General features: G+C 58.8%; 1 protein-coding gene and 1 long non-coding RNA gene across 4 annotated transcripts; both read left to right on the top strand.

The window, feature by feature from the left end:
• Positions 1–1,766: 1,766 nt before the first annotated feature.
• Positions 1,767–3,092, top strand: LOC125157907 (uncharacterized). Its single transcript, XR_007149091.1, has 3 exons — positions 1,767–1,862; positions 2,712–2,814; positions 2,973–3,092. It is a non-coding gene; the product is annotated as an uncharacterized LOC125157907 (long non-coding RNA).
• Positions 3,093–3,392: 300 nt separating this feature from the next.
• On the top strand, positions 3,393–4,763 carry LOC125157906 (melanoma-associated antigen 9-like). Of its 3 annotated transcripts, none has more exons than XM_047844992.1 (2): positions 3,393–4,384; positions 4,531–4,763. In XM_047844992.1, the coding sequence occupies exon 1, from the start codon at positions 3,537–3,539 to the stop codon at positions 4,269–4,271; it is 735 nt and encodes a 244-aa protein (XP_047700948.1). In that variant the 5' UTR covers positions 3,393–3,536; the 3' UTR covers positions 4,272–4,384; positions 4,531–4,763. The 3 variants fall into 3 exon arrangements, with proteins under 3 accessions (XP_047700948.1, XP_047700947.1, XP_047700949.1); XM_047844991.1 differs by having other exon boundaries at positions 4,528–4,763; XM_047844993.1 differs by having other exon boundaries at positions 4,498–4,763.
• Positions 4,764–12,208: the final 7,445 nt, after the last annotated feature.

Raw genomic sequence — 12,208 nt, 5'->3', positions numbered from 1 at the left:
GTGAGCAGGAATGAAAGGGGGCTAGTAACTGAGACCCTACTCAGAACACTACTTGACCCAGGGGGCAAGAAAACAGGACTCTTTATTGGGGCCTGTTGAGCAGGACCAACTACACATCAGGAATCGTTGGAAGAGACCAAACCGGTAAGTGGGAGGGAGCAGGAGTAATAGGGGGGCTGCCAACTGAGTCCCTACTCTGAGGACAACTTGTGTTGGGGACAAGGCAACAGGACTCTTTGCTGGGACATATCTGAGCATGACCAACAAACCAGTGATTACAGTTGGAAGAGACCAAAGCAAGAAATGTGTGTGTGGGGGTGTGGCAGGAATAAACGGGGGGGGGGGCTACCAACTGCAACAGTACTCTGAGGACAACATGACATGGGGTCAAGAAAATAGAACACTTTGTTGGGGCCCTGTCGGAGCAGAACCAACCAACCAGCAAGAACAGCTAGAAGAGACCAAAGCAAGAAGAGAGGGGGGAGGAATAGAAGGGGGGCTACCAACTGAGACACTCCTCTGAGGACAACTGGTTCTAGGAGCAAGAAAACAGGAGGCTTTGTTCAGGCCTATCTGAGCAGGACCAAGTAACCAGCAGGAACAGTTGGAAGAGAGAAAAGTCGGAAGTGTGTGTGGCGGGGCGGCAGGAATAATAGGGGGGAAGGGCCCAGGCTCTTCTGCAGCAGGTGTGGGGACTTCATGGAGATCCGCAGGGCCCATCCCGCCCCGGGGAGAGGAGATCAGCCTGGGCCGCGGGTGCCGGGGTACGTGTAGAGGGTGGCCGCAGGCCCCGTCCACTCAACTGTGCCTCGGGGATCTGAGGAAGCTGAGGACCTTGGGGTGAGGGACAGGATCCTAGGTCAGGAAACGGCAGGGACACAGGACGGGGCCACGGTGTCCAGGTGGGGGCAGACGGAGGACTGAGGGACTCGGGCCCCCAGGACAGAGGGGACGCCCCAAAGTTCAAGACTTCAGGCCTTCTGAGAAGGGCCCTTGGGAGGCATGGGGACTCGCGGAGGAGAGTCGGGCCAGACTTCCGCAGCCGGGTCTCAGAGACACCGGAGGAGGCGCAGGGGGCGGGGGGTGGCTGGGACACCTCAGGTGGGCAGAGGGCAGGGGCCGTGTCCCGGGGCGATTCCTAATGAGGAACAGAGGGACCTGCAGGCAAAGGAACCTGGACCCCACAAGAGAGTCAGTCCGCGCAGGCCCCCGGGAGGGATGGGGACACTGGGCGAGGCTGGACTTGGGCATCCGGGTCTCGGATCACCTGGACGGGGGAGTGGGGGTCGGATGGGTGAGCTGGGGAGAACCGAGGACCCGCTGTCTGTTGGGAGCAGCCGCTCCGGTGGGCAGAGGGGAGGAGGGCCCAGGTGCTGTCAGGAGACCAGGTCCACCCCAGCCCAGAGCTACGAAGTCAGTCCGTGCCGCAGGCCCGGGGAGCCCCTGCATCGGGCGGCCAGAGGTGGCCGGCGCCCCGTCACTGAGCCTGGGCGGTGCGTCCCAGAGACCTTCAGACCGCGGTCTGAGGGGCACGAGTTCCCATCGTCAGCGGCCACGCACACAGGCCGTCCCCGGGGTGCAGGAGGCCACGGAGGGAACACCAAGGGAGGGACTCTGGCCCCCAGAACGCAGGCCCCGGCCCGGAAGGCGACCCCTAGCGGCAACCGAGGGAAGCCCCTAGTGGGAATGAGGCCCCGCGGGGTGTCTGGACTTCCGCATCCGGGTCTCAAGAGACTGGCGGGGCGGGGCGGGGCGAGGGGGCCTGGGCCTCGGCGTCGGCGTCGCGTCGGCGTCGGCGTCTTCCGGCCGCGCCTCGAATCCCGTCAGGCGCGGGAAGGGCGCAGAGCCTCGTGGGCTTCGAGGTGAGGCCCAGAGGGAGGAGCGAGGGGGCCGGGACCCAGAGGGGAATGAGTCCGGCGGTGGGGGCGGCGGTGGAGGCCGCAGGGCGGCGCGACCACGACGACTGTGACCAGGGCGTGAGGCGTGGGCGGACTCGGGCTCTAGGTCCCAGCCCGACTGAGAGCTGGTTGCGCGCGAGGAGCCGGCGTCAGGCGGCAGAGCCCGAGGCCCAGGCCGCCCAGGGAGTCCGGATGGGGACGAGAGGATAGGGCTGAGGGACCCCCAAGGAAGCCACGTGAGCCCCCCGCCATCGGCCCCGGGCCTCCCCGGACTTGGTCGCCTCGTGCGCCGCCAGCCGCCTTGGCCCGGACCTCGCCGGGCCGTGAGGGTTGTGGTGGGAGGCAGCGGGCCCGGGGCTCCCCGGGAGAGCCCTGCGGGAGGACGGCCGGAGGCCCCCTTGGACCCCAGCCCCGGGGCCGCCCTCGGAAAGCCGCCCCCGCGGTGGGTCTGGGCGAGGGGAGGGCCTTGGTGTGCGGGGCTGGACCCCGGTCAGCCGAGGCAGGATCCCGGGCCCTGGCCGGGGTGCAGGGGAGAGAGGAGGCGCTGCCTCGCAGCCCAGGACACCTGCCTAGGGCCCAGGCCTGCCCTGCCGCTCGGGTCCGCTCTGGCTGTCAGCGGAGGCCCAGAAGGGGCAGGCCCAGGCTGGATGGGGGGTGGGGGGGTGGGGGCTCCCGGGGCGGGGCCGCCCAGAGTCCTGGCCAGAATCTCCTGGCCGCAGTGGGGGGGTGGGGGCCCGGGACGATGCTCGCGGTCTGCACCCACCCTGAGACCCTGAGGCGCCCCCTCCCTCCCCCCCTCCCTCCCTCTTCCAGGGGCTCTGCGAGCTCTGCAGTTGAGGCCTTGGTCTGAGGCAGGAGTCCTGAGGTCACAGAGCAGAGGAGGCGCGGCCGCGTGCCAGTCGGTTGTCCAGGCGAGGTGCGTGCCCCGCGCGTGGGGCCGGGGGCTCGCCCATCCCACCCCAGAGGGGACCCCTCGGCCCCCAACCCCCACGCGGCCCCGCTCTCAGGCCTGGGAGCTCGGGGTCTGGGTGGGCTGGGCCTCCCCCTGAGGAGCCACCCCTCTTCTGTCTTCAGGGCCTGGCGACCATCATGCCCCTGGGTGAGAGCAGTGTGTTCTGCAAGCTGAAGGAGGAGCCAAGAGAGGTCCCGCTGCCATGGGATGCACCGCTGCCAGAGCCTGAGGACAGGGAGGTGGAGGAGTTGGAGTTGAAGAAGGAGGAGGTGGAGTTGAAGAAGGAGGAGGAGGAGGAGGAGGTGGAGGAGGTGGAGTTGAAGGAGGAGAAGGCGGAGGAGGAGGAGGTGGAAGAAGTGGATTTGGAGGTGGAGGTTGAGGTGGAGGAGGTGGAGGTTGAGGTGGAGGAGGTGGAGTCGGAGGAAGAGGAGTTGGAAGAGGAGGAGTTGGAGTTGGAGGTGGAGGAGGTGGAGTCGGAGGAAGAGGAGGAGTTGGAGGAGGAGAAAGCAGAGGAGGAGGAGGAGGGGGGATACCCATCTCCCTCCTCCTCCTCCTCCTCCTCTCCTTCCTCCCTGTCCTCCTCCTGCTCTGTCCTCATTCTGGTCCCCCTGGAGGAGGGGTCTGCTGCTGCCGGGTCCCCGATTCCTCCCCAGAGCCCTCGGAGCTCCTGCCCCTCCCCCAGTGCCATGGCAGGCGCTTCGGGGAGCCAGTCCCACCAGGGCTCCAGCAGCCCCGATGAGGAGGGGTCGAGCACCTGGGGGGCCCCGGCAGGGGCCCAGGCCTCGCTCCCAGATGCGCTCTGCGTGAAGGTGGCCGGCCTGGTGCTGCTTCTGCTCCTCAAGTATCGCACCAAGCAGCCGACCACACGGGCGGAGATGCTGGCGGCGGTTAGCCAAGATGACCAGGACCGCTTCCCCATGATCTTCCGCCGAGCCTGCGAGTATCTGCAGCTGGTCTTTGGAGTCGACGTGAAGGAAGTGGACCCCCGCGAGCGCTCCTACGTCCTGGTCAGCATCCTGGGCCTCAGCTGCGATGGGACGCCGAGTGGTAGGGACGGCATGCCCAAGACCAGCCTCCTGGTGCTGGTCCTATGGGTGATCCTCCTGGAGGACGACCGTGCCCCTGAGGAGGCGGTGTGGGAAGCGCTGGGGGTCATGGGGGTGTATGCCGGCAGGGAGCACGTATTCTATGGGGAGCCCAGGGAGCTGCTGACCGAAGTCTGGGTGCAGGAAGGGTACCTGGAGTACCGGCAGGTGCCCGGCAGCGAGCCCGCACGCTACGAGTTCCTGTGGGGTCCCAGGGCCCACGCAGAAACCAGCGGCGTGCAAGTGCTGCAGCACATCCTGGCGGTCAACAGCAGGCAGCCCGGGTCTCCGTGTCTGTCCGAAGACGCTGTGAGCCATGAGGAAGAGCGGGCCTGAGCCCGAGGGGCAGCCGGGCCCGTTCCCACCTGGGGTCGAGCAGCTTCTCCTGCGGGACACGCAGCCAGGCCACTTCTCCCCTGCGAGTGCGAGCAGAGCGGGCGCTGGGCGTTGTGAGTAGTGGAGGGCCAGGGCGGCTTGGGGGAAAGCGGGGCCAAGCGCACGTTTGGGTGGGTTCTTGTTCTCTGTCTACGTGGCCTCGGAAATCGATCTTTGTTTCCTCGAGGAAGTTTTCAGATGTCGTTCCTTGTCATAGAAGGTTTCGTGAGCTTCGGGCTCAGTGTGGGAGCGGCACCCACGCCACAGGTGTTCAAGAGTCAGAGTTGTGCCGTTTGGTGCAACGAGCTGGGAACCCTTCCGTCCTCGTTCGGGATCCAGAAGGGAATCGCGGTGCCTGGGCTGGGCACAGACAGGGATGTCTTGCAAACGTGAAGACCCTGGCAGTAAACGGATGGTTTCAGGACATGGAGAAATAAAAGATGTTCGTTCTTGCTTCTTGTCCCTTGTCATCTGTCATTCTGGACAAGGGACATAGAGATGTGTGCCTGCCTTTGCTTGGGTCTCCAAGAAAGGAGGAGACACTCGATCTGAGCAGAGGTCCCCAGCTCACTGGGACATTTGTGGCCGGACATTCGCTGAGCTCTGCTCACGCTCGGAAGGGCCCTGTGTTGGCAGTGAGGACACTAGGAGAGGCAGGACACGTCCCACCCATAGGTGACTATCTAGCAGCTGCGGTCCCCATGGGAAGGCAGGGAAAGGTCCCCTAAGAGGAACAGAAGAAATGAAAGAAGGCTGAGGCGGTGGGGCTCCAGGGGGGGAGCCCTGCAGTGGAGATGCCCTGCCCGAGCCAGGCTGGCCTGGGATCTCTGTTCAGTGCGATGCCTTCTGGGCAGCTGATCACAATGTAGCGGGGAGGGGACAGTGGCTGCGGTGTGCTCCCTGCCTCTGTCTCCAGGAAGGCGGGGAGTGAGAGCCTGGGTCTGAGGCGCACAGACTCAGCTGTGCAGAGGGTGGGGGCACGGCCCGAGCCGGTCAGAGTCAAGGTGAGGATCCCGGAAAGGATGGTGACAGAGGTGGGAGCCTCAGTCTGGGATGCCTGGTTCGGGCCGGCAGAGAGAAGGGGCCCGGCCGGGCAGCAAGGCGTGCACGTCGACATGTGAGGGAGCACGGCCGGCCCCCCATCCCGGAATCCAGGTCAGTCCAGCCGGCAGCCCGAGAGACCCCGGCAGGGTGGTCAGGCGGAGCCCTTCTCCCAGCGGGGCTAAGGGTGGTAGACTCGGGGACCCAGAGGGACGGGCCCAGGCTCATCCTGGAGCTGGTGTCTGGACCTGAGGGAGAGCGGTAGGGCCTACTACACCCACCCACCCTGGGTAGAGGCGCTCAGGCCCCACTGAGGCCGGGGTTTCTGGAGAGGGCGGCCGCAGGCTGTGTCCACTCAACCGTACCTCGGTGGTTTGAGGGAGCTGAGGACCTTGGGGTGAGGGACAGGATCCCAGGTAAGAAAGGGCAGGGGCACAGGCCGGGTGGTGGGTCCAAGAGGGGACATGGGGGGAGGACCGAAGGACTCAGGTCCCTAGGACACAGAGAAGGAACCTGCCAGAGTTCGGGCACCCGCGTCCTTCTGTGAAGGGCCATGGGCAGGATGGGCATCTGGCTGGATGAGTCGGGCCAGACTTCCACAGTGGAGTCTCACAGACACGGGGTGTGTGTGTGTGTGTGTGTGTGGGCGGGGGGAGGCGGCTGGGACACCTCAAGTGGGCAGAGGGCAGGGCCTGGGCTCTGTGGCCATTCTTGGCGAGGATGCAGAAGGAGGACAGAGGGAGCCTGGGCCCCTCAACAGAGTCAGTCTGAGCCTTCCGAATGCCTGCCCCTCCCCCGCTGACATGGCAGGTGCTCCGTGGAGCCAGTCCGATGAGGACCCCAGCAGCCCCGATGAGGAGGGGTCCAGCACCAGAGGGGCCCCAGAAGGAGCCCAGCCCTCGCTCCCAGATGCATTCGGCATGAGGCTGGCTGACCTGGTGGCATTCCTGCTCCTCAAGTATCCCACTCGGCAGCCGACCGACCACGCAGGCGGAGATGCTGGTGGCGGTCGGCCAAGATGACCAGGACCACGTCTCCGTGATCTTCCACCAAGCCTGCGAGTATCTGCAGCTGGTCTTTGGTGTTGACGTGAAGGAAGCGGACGCCAGAGACCACTCCTTCTTCCTGGTCACCATCCTTGGCCTGATATGTGATGGGATGCTAAGCAGTAGGCAGGGCATGCCCACGGCCAGCCTCCTGGTGCTGGTCTTGGGGGTGGTCCTCCTGGAGAACAACTGTGCCCCTGAGGAGGGGGTGTGGAACGTGTGGGCTACCAACTGAGACCTACTCTGATGACAACGTGACCTAGGGGCAAGAAATCAGGACGCGTTATCAGGGCATTACGTGAGCAGCACCAACTAACCAGCGGGATCAGTTGGAAGAGACCAAAGTGGGAAGTGTGTGGCCACCATGAATAAAAGGGGAGCTAACAACTGAAAACCAACTCTGAGAACAACGTGACTTGGGGGCAAGAAAACAGGACTTTCTTTTGGGGCTTATCTGAGCAGGACCAACTAACCAGATGGAACAGTTGGAAAAGACCAAAGCAGAAAGTGGGGGGGAGGGGCTACCAACTGGGATCCTACTCTGAGGACCACTTGATTTAGAGGACAAGAAAACAGGACTCTTTTCTCGGGCTTAAATGCACAGGGCCAACTAACCAGCAGGAATATTTGGTGGAGACCAAAGATGGGAGTGTGTGCTGGGGAGGGGTGGCTGGAATAAAACGGGGGCTACCAACTGGAACCCTACTCTGAGGACAACTTGACCTGGGGGAAAGATAAAAGGACTCATTGTTGTGGCCTATTTGAAGAGGACCAACTAACCGGCAGGAGCACGTGGAAGAGACCGAGGCGGAACTTTGTTGGCGGTACGAATAAACGGGGGGCTGCCAACTGAGAAACTACTCTGAGGGCAACTTGAACTGGGGGCAAGAGAACAGGACTCTTTGTTGGGGCCTCTCTGAGCAGGAACACCTAATCAGCAGGACCAGTAGGAAGAGACCAAAGCAGAAACTGTGAGGGGGGCAGCAGGAATAAAAGGGGGCAACCACCTGAAACCATTCTCTGAGTAGAACTTTACGTGGGGGCAAGAAAAAAGGACTCTTTGTTGGGGCCTATCTGTGCCGGAGCAACTAACCAGCATTAACATTTTGAAGAGACCAATGCAGGAAGTGGGGGAAACGAATAAAAGGGAAGGCAACCATCTGAGACCCTATCCTGAACATAATTTGACCCGGTGGCAAGAAACCAGGACTACTGGTGCGTGTCTATCTGAGCAGGACCAACTAAGAAGCAGGAACAGTTGGAGGAGACCACAGCGGGAAGAGTGGGGAAGGGAACAAAGGGGGACTAAAAGCTGAAACCCTACTTTGAAGACACCTTGACCTGGGGCATGAAAATAGGACTCTTTCTTGGGGCCTATCTGAGCCGGACCATCCAACCAAAAGGAACAGATGGAAGAGACCAAAGCAGCAAGTGGAAGCAATAAAGGGGGCCTACCAACTGAGACCCTACTCTGAGGACAACTTGACCTGGGGCCAAGTCAACAGGACTCTTTGCTGGGGCCTATCTGAGTAGGGCCAACTAACCAGCGGGAACAGTTGCAAGAGACCAAAGCGGGAAGTGGGGAGGGGCAGGAATAAAAGGGGTGCTACCAAGTGAGACACTACTCTGAGGACAATTAGACATAGGGGGCAGGAAAACAGGACTCTTGGTGGTGCCTATCTGAGCAGAACCAACTCATCAGGAACATTTGGAGGAGACCAAAGCAGGAAGTGTGTGTGTGTGTGTGTGTGTGTGTGTGTGTGTTGGGGGGTGGCAGGAATGAAAGTGGGGCTACAAACTGAAAACCAACTCTGAGGACAAATTGACCTGGGGGAAGAAAATCAGTCTTTGTCGGGGCCTATCAGAGCAGGTCCAATTAACCAGAAGGAACTGTTGGAAGACATCAAAGTGGGAATTGGGGGAGGACAAGAATAAAAGGAGGGTACAAACTCAGACACTACTCTGAGGATAACTTGACCGAGGGGGCATGAAAACATAACTCTTTGTTCGCCCTATCTGAGCAGGAACAATTAACCGGCAGGGACATTTGGAAGAGACCAAAGTGGGAAGTGAGGAGGCAGGAATAAAAGACGGGTACCCCCTGAAACCCTACTCTGAGGACTCCTTGACCAGAGAGCAAGAATATAGGACTTTTTGTTGGGGCTTATCTGAGCAGAACCAACTAACAAGCAGGAATACTTGGAAAAGACCAAAGCAAAATGTGTGGGGTGAGGCTGCGAGTATAAAGGGGGGGCTACCAACTGAGACCCTACCTTGGGGACAGCTTCATCTAGGCGGCAAGAAAATAGGACTTTTCGTTGGGGCCTAAGCAGAGCAAGGAACCAGCAGGGACATCTGGAGCAGACATAAGCGGGAAGTTGGGATGTGCAGGAATAAAGGCAGGGCTACTGCCTGCAACTCTACTCTGAGGACAACTTGACTTGGGGGCAAAAAACCAGGACTCTGTGTTGGGGCCTATCTGAGCAGGATGTACTCATCAGCAGGAACAATTGGACGAGACCAATGCAGGAAGTGCGGGGGGTGGGCAGAAGTTGGGGGGGGGCTACCAACTGAGACCCTACTCTGAGGGCAACTTAACCTAGGGGGCAAGAAAACTGGACTCTGTGTTGGGACATAGGTGAGCAGGACCAACTAACTAGAAGGAACAGTTAGAAGAGACCAAATAGGGAAGTGTGTGGGGGGTGGGAATAAAAGGGGAGCAACCAACTGAGACCCGACTCTGAGGACAACTTGACTCAGGAGGCAAGAAAACAGGACTCTATGTTGGGGGCCTACCTGACCAGGAACAACTAACCAACAGGAGCAGTTGGAAGAGACCAAAGCGAGAAGTGAGGGAGGGGCAGGAATTAAAGGGGGACTACCAACTGAGAACTTACTCTGAGGACAACTTGTCCTGGGGCAAGAAAACAGGACTCTTGGCTGGGGCCTATCTAAGCAGGACCAGCTAACCAGCAGGAACAGTTGGAAGAGAGCAAGCGGGATGTGGGGGTGGGGCAGTTATAACAGGGGGGCTAAAAACTGAGACCCGACTCTGAGGACAACTTGACCTATGGGACAAGAAATCAGGACTCTAAGTTGGGGCCTATGTGAGCAGGACCACCTAAGCAGTAGGAACATTTGGAAGAGAACAATGCAGGAAATGTGGGGGGGGGGGTGCGGGAATAAAAGCAGGGCTACCAACTGAGACCCTACTCTGAGGACAACTTGACCTAGGGAGTAAGAAAACAGGACTCTTCTTTGGGGCCTATCTGAGCAGGACCAACTAAGCAGCAGGAACTGTTGGAAGAGACCAAAGCAGGAAGTAGGGGGTACAGGAATAAAAGGGGGCTAACAACTAAGACCTTACTCTGGGGACAACTTGACCTAGGGGGCAAGTAAAGAGGACTCTTTGTTGGGCCCTATCTGAGCAAGACCAAGTAACCAGCAGGAATAGTTGGAAGAGATCAAAGTGGGAAGTGGGGGAGAGAGAATAAAAGGGGGGGCTACAAACTGAAACGCTACTCTGAGGACATCTTGATCTGGAAGAACCGATCTTGATCAAGAAAACAGGACTCTTTGTTGGGACTATCTGAGGAGGGCCAGCTCACCAGTAGGAACAGTTGTTAGACAGCCAAGCAGAACGTGTGCAGAAGGGTTAGGAATAAAAGGGGAGGCTACCAACTGAGAGCATACTCTGAGGACAACTAGACCTAGGGGGCAAGGAAACAGGACTCTTTGCTGCGGCCTATCTAACAAGGCCCAACTAATCAGCAGGAACAGTTGGAGAAGACAGAAGCTTGAAGCAGGGTGGCAGCGTTAAGGTGGGGCTACCAACTAAGGCCTTACTCTGAGGACCATGTAATCTGGGGCCAAGAAAACAGGACTCTTTGTTGGGACTATCTGAGGAGGCCCAGCTCACTGGTAGGAACAGTCGTTAGACAGCCAAGTAGAACATGTGCAGAAGGGTAGGAATAAAAGGAGGGCCACCGACTGAGACCCTACTCTGAAGACAACTCGACATAGGGGACAAGAAAACAGGACTATTGGTGCCGGCCTATCTGAGTAGGACCAACTAACTAACAGGAACAGCTGGAAGAGACCAAAGCAGGATTGGGGGGCAGGAAAAAAGGGAGGCTGCCAACTGAGAACCTGTTCTTCAGACAAGTTGACATTGGGGGCAAGAAACAGGGCTCTTAGTTGGGACCTACCTGAGCAGGACCAACTAACCAGCAGGACCAGCTGGAAGAGACCAAAGCGGGAAGCGTGGGGGGAGAAAACAATAGGGGGGCCACAAACTGAAACCCTACTCGGAGGAGAACTTGACCTGGGGCAAGAAGAAAACAGGACTCTTTGGGGGGGCCTATCTGAGCAGGAGTAACCAACCAGCAGGAAAAATTGGATTAAACCAAAGGAGGAAGTGGTGGTGGGGGGGGGGGCGGAATAAATGGGGAAGCTACAAACTGAGACCCTACTCTGCAGAAAACTTGACCTAGAGGGCAAGAAAATAGGACATTTTCTTGGGGCCTATCTGAAGACAACCAACTAACCAGCAGATACAGTTGGAACATACCAAAGCAGGCAGAGGGGGGTGGCAGGAATAGAAGGGGTACAACCAACAGAGACCATACTCTGAGGATAACTTCATCTAGGGGTCATGAGAAATGGACTCTTTGTTGCGGCCCGTCTGAGAAGAACCAACTAACCAGCAGATACAGTTGGAACAGACCAATGCGGCAGGTGTTTGGTGGAGGCAATCAAAGGGGGTCTACCGACTGAGGACCTACTGTGAGATCAACTTGACCTAGTGGGAAAAAAAAACCAGGACTCTTTTTTGGGCCTATCTGAGCAGGACCAACTAACCAGCAGGAACAGTTGGAAGAGACCAAAGCTGGAAGTGTGTGAGGGGGTGCAGGAATAAAAAGGGGCTACCAGCTGAAACCCTACTCTGAGGACAAACTGACATGGGGGCAAGAAAACAAGACTCTTTGTTGGAGTCTATCTGAACAGGACCAACTGACCAGCAGGAACCTTTGGAGCAGATCAAAGCTGGAAGTGAGGGGAGGCATCAATAAAAGTGGGGCTACCAACTGAGACCCTACTCTGAGGACCATTTGACCTGGAGCAAGAAAACAGAACTCTTTGTTGGGGCTTATCTGACCAGGAACAACTAACCGGCAGGAGCAGTTGGAAGAGACCAGGAAGTGGGGAGGGCAGGTATAAAAGAGGGCCTACCAACTGAGACCCTGCTCTGAGGATAACTTGATCTGGGGGCATGAAAACAGGACCCTTTGTTGGGGCCTATCTTAGCAGGACCAATGAACCAATAGCAGCAGTTGTGAGAGACCAAAGCAGGATGTGGGGATGCGGGAGAAAAAGGGAGGCAACCAACTGAGACCCTACTCTGAGGACAAATTGACCTAGGGGGCAAGAAAACAGGACTCTTGTTTCGGGCCTACACGAGCAGGACCAACTCACCAGCAGGAACCATTACGAGAGAAGACATGAGGAAGTGTGGGTAAGGGGGTGGCAGGAATAAAAAGGGGGCTACCGACAGAAACCCTACTTTGAGGACAACATGACATAAGGACATGAAAATAGGACTGATTGTTGCGGCCTACCTGAGTAGGACCAACTAACCAGCAAGAACTGTTGGCCCAGGAATAAAGGGGGTGGGGGGCTAACAACTAAGACCTTACTCTGGGGACAACTTGACCTAGGGGGCAAGTAAAGAGGACTCTTTGTTGGGCCCTATCTGTGCAAGACCAACTAAGCAGCAGGAATAGGTGGAAGAGACCAAAGCAGGAAGTGGGG

The sequence above is a fragment of the Prionailurus viverrinus genome, chromosome X (genome assembly GCF_022837055.1).
Source record: "Prionailurus viverrinus isolate Anna chromosome X, UM_Priviv_1.0, whole genome shotgun sequence".
Taxonomy (NCBI): domain Eukaryota; kingdom Metazoa; phylum Chordata; class Mammalia; order Carnivora; family Felidae; genus Prionailurus; species Prionailurus viverrinus.
This window is presented reverse-complemented; position numbering and strand designations above follow the sequence as displayed.

Excerpts from the sequence above, each read along its gene's own strand:
- LOC125157906 (XM_047844992.1), top strand. The coding sequence starts at position 3,537 with ATGGCAGGCGCTTCGGGGAGCCAGTCCCACCAGGGCTCCAGCAGCCCC.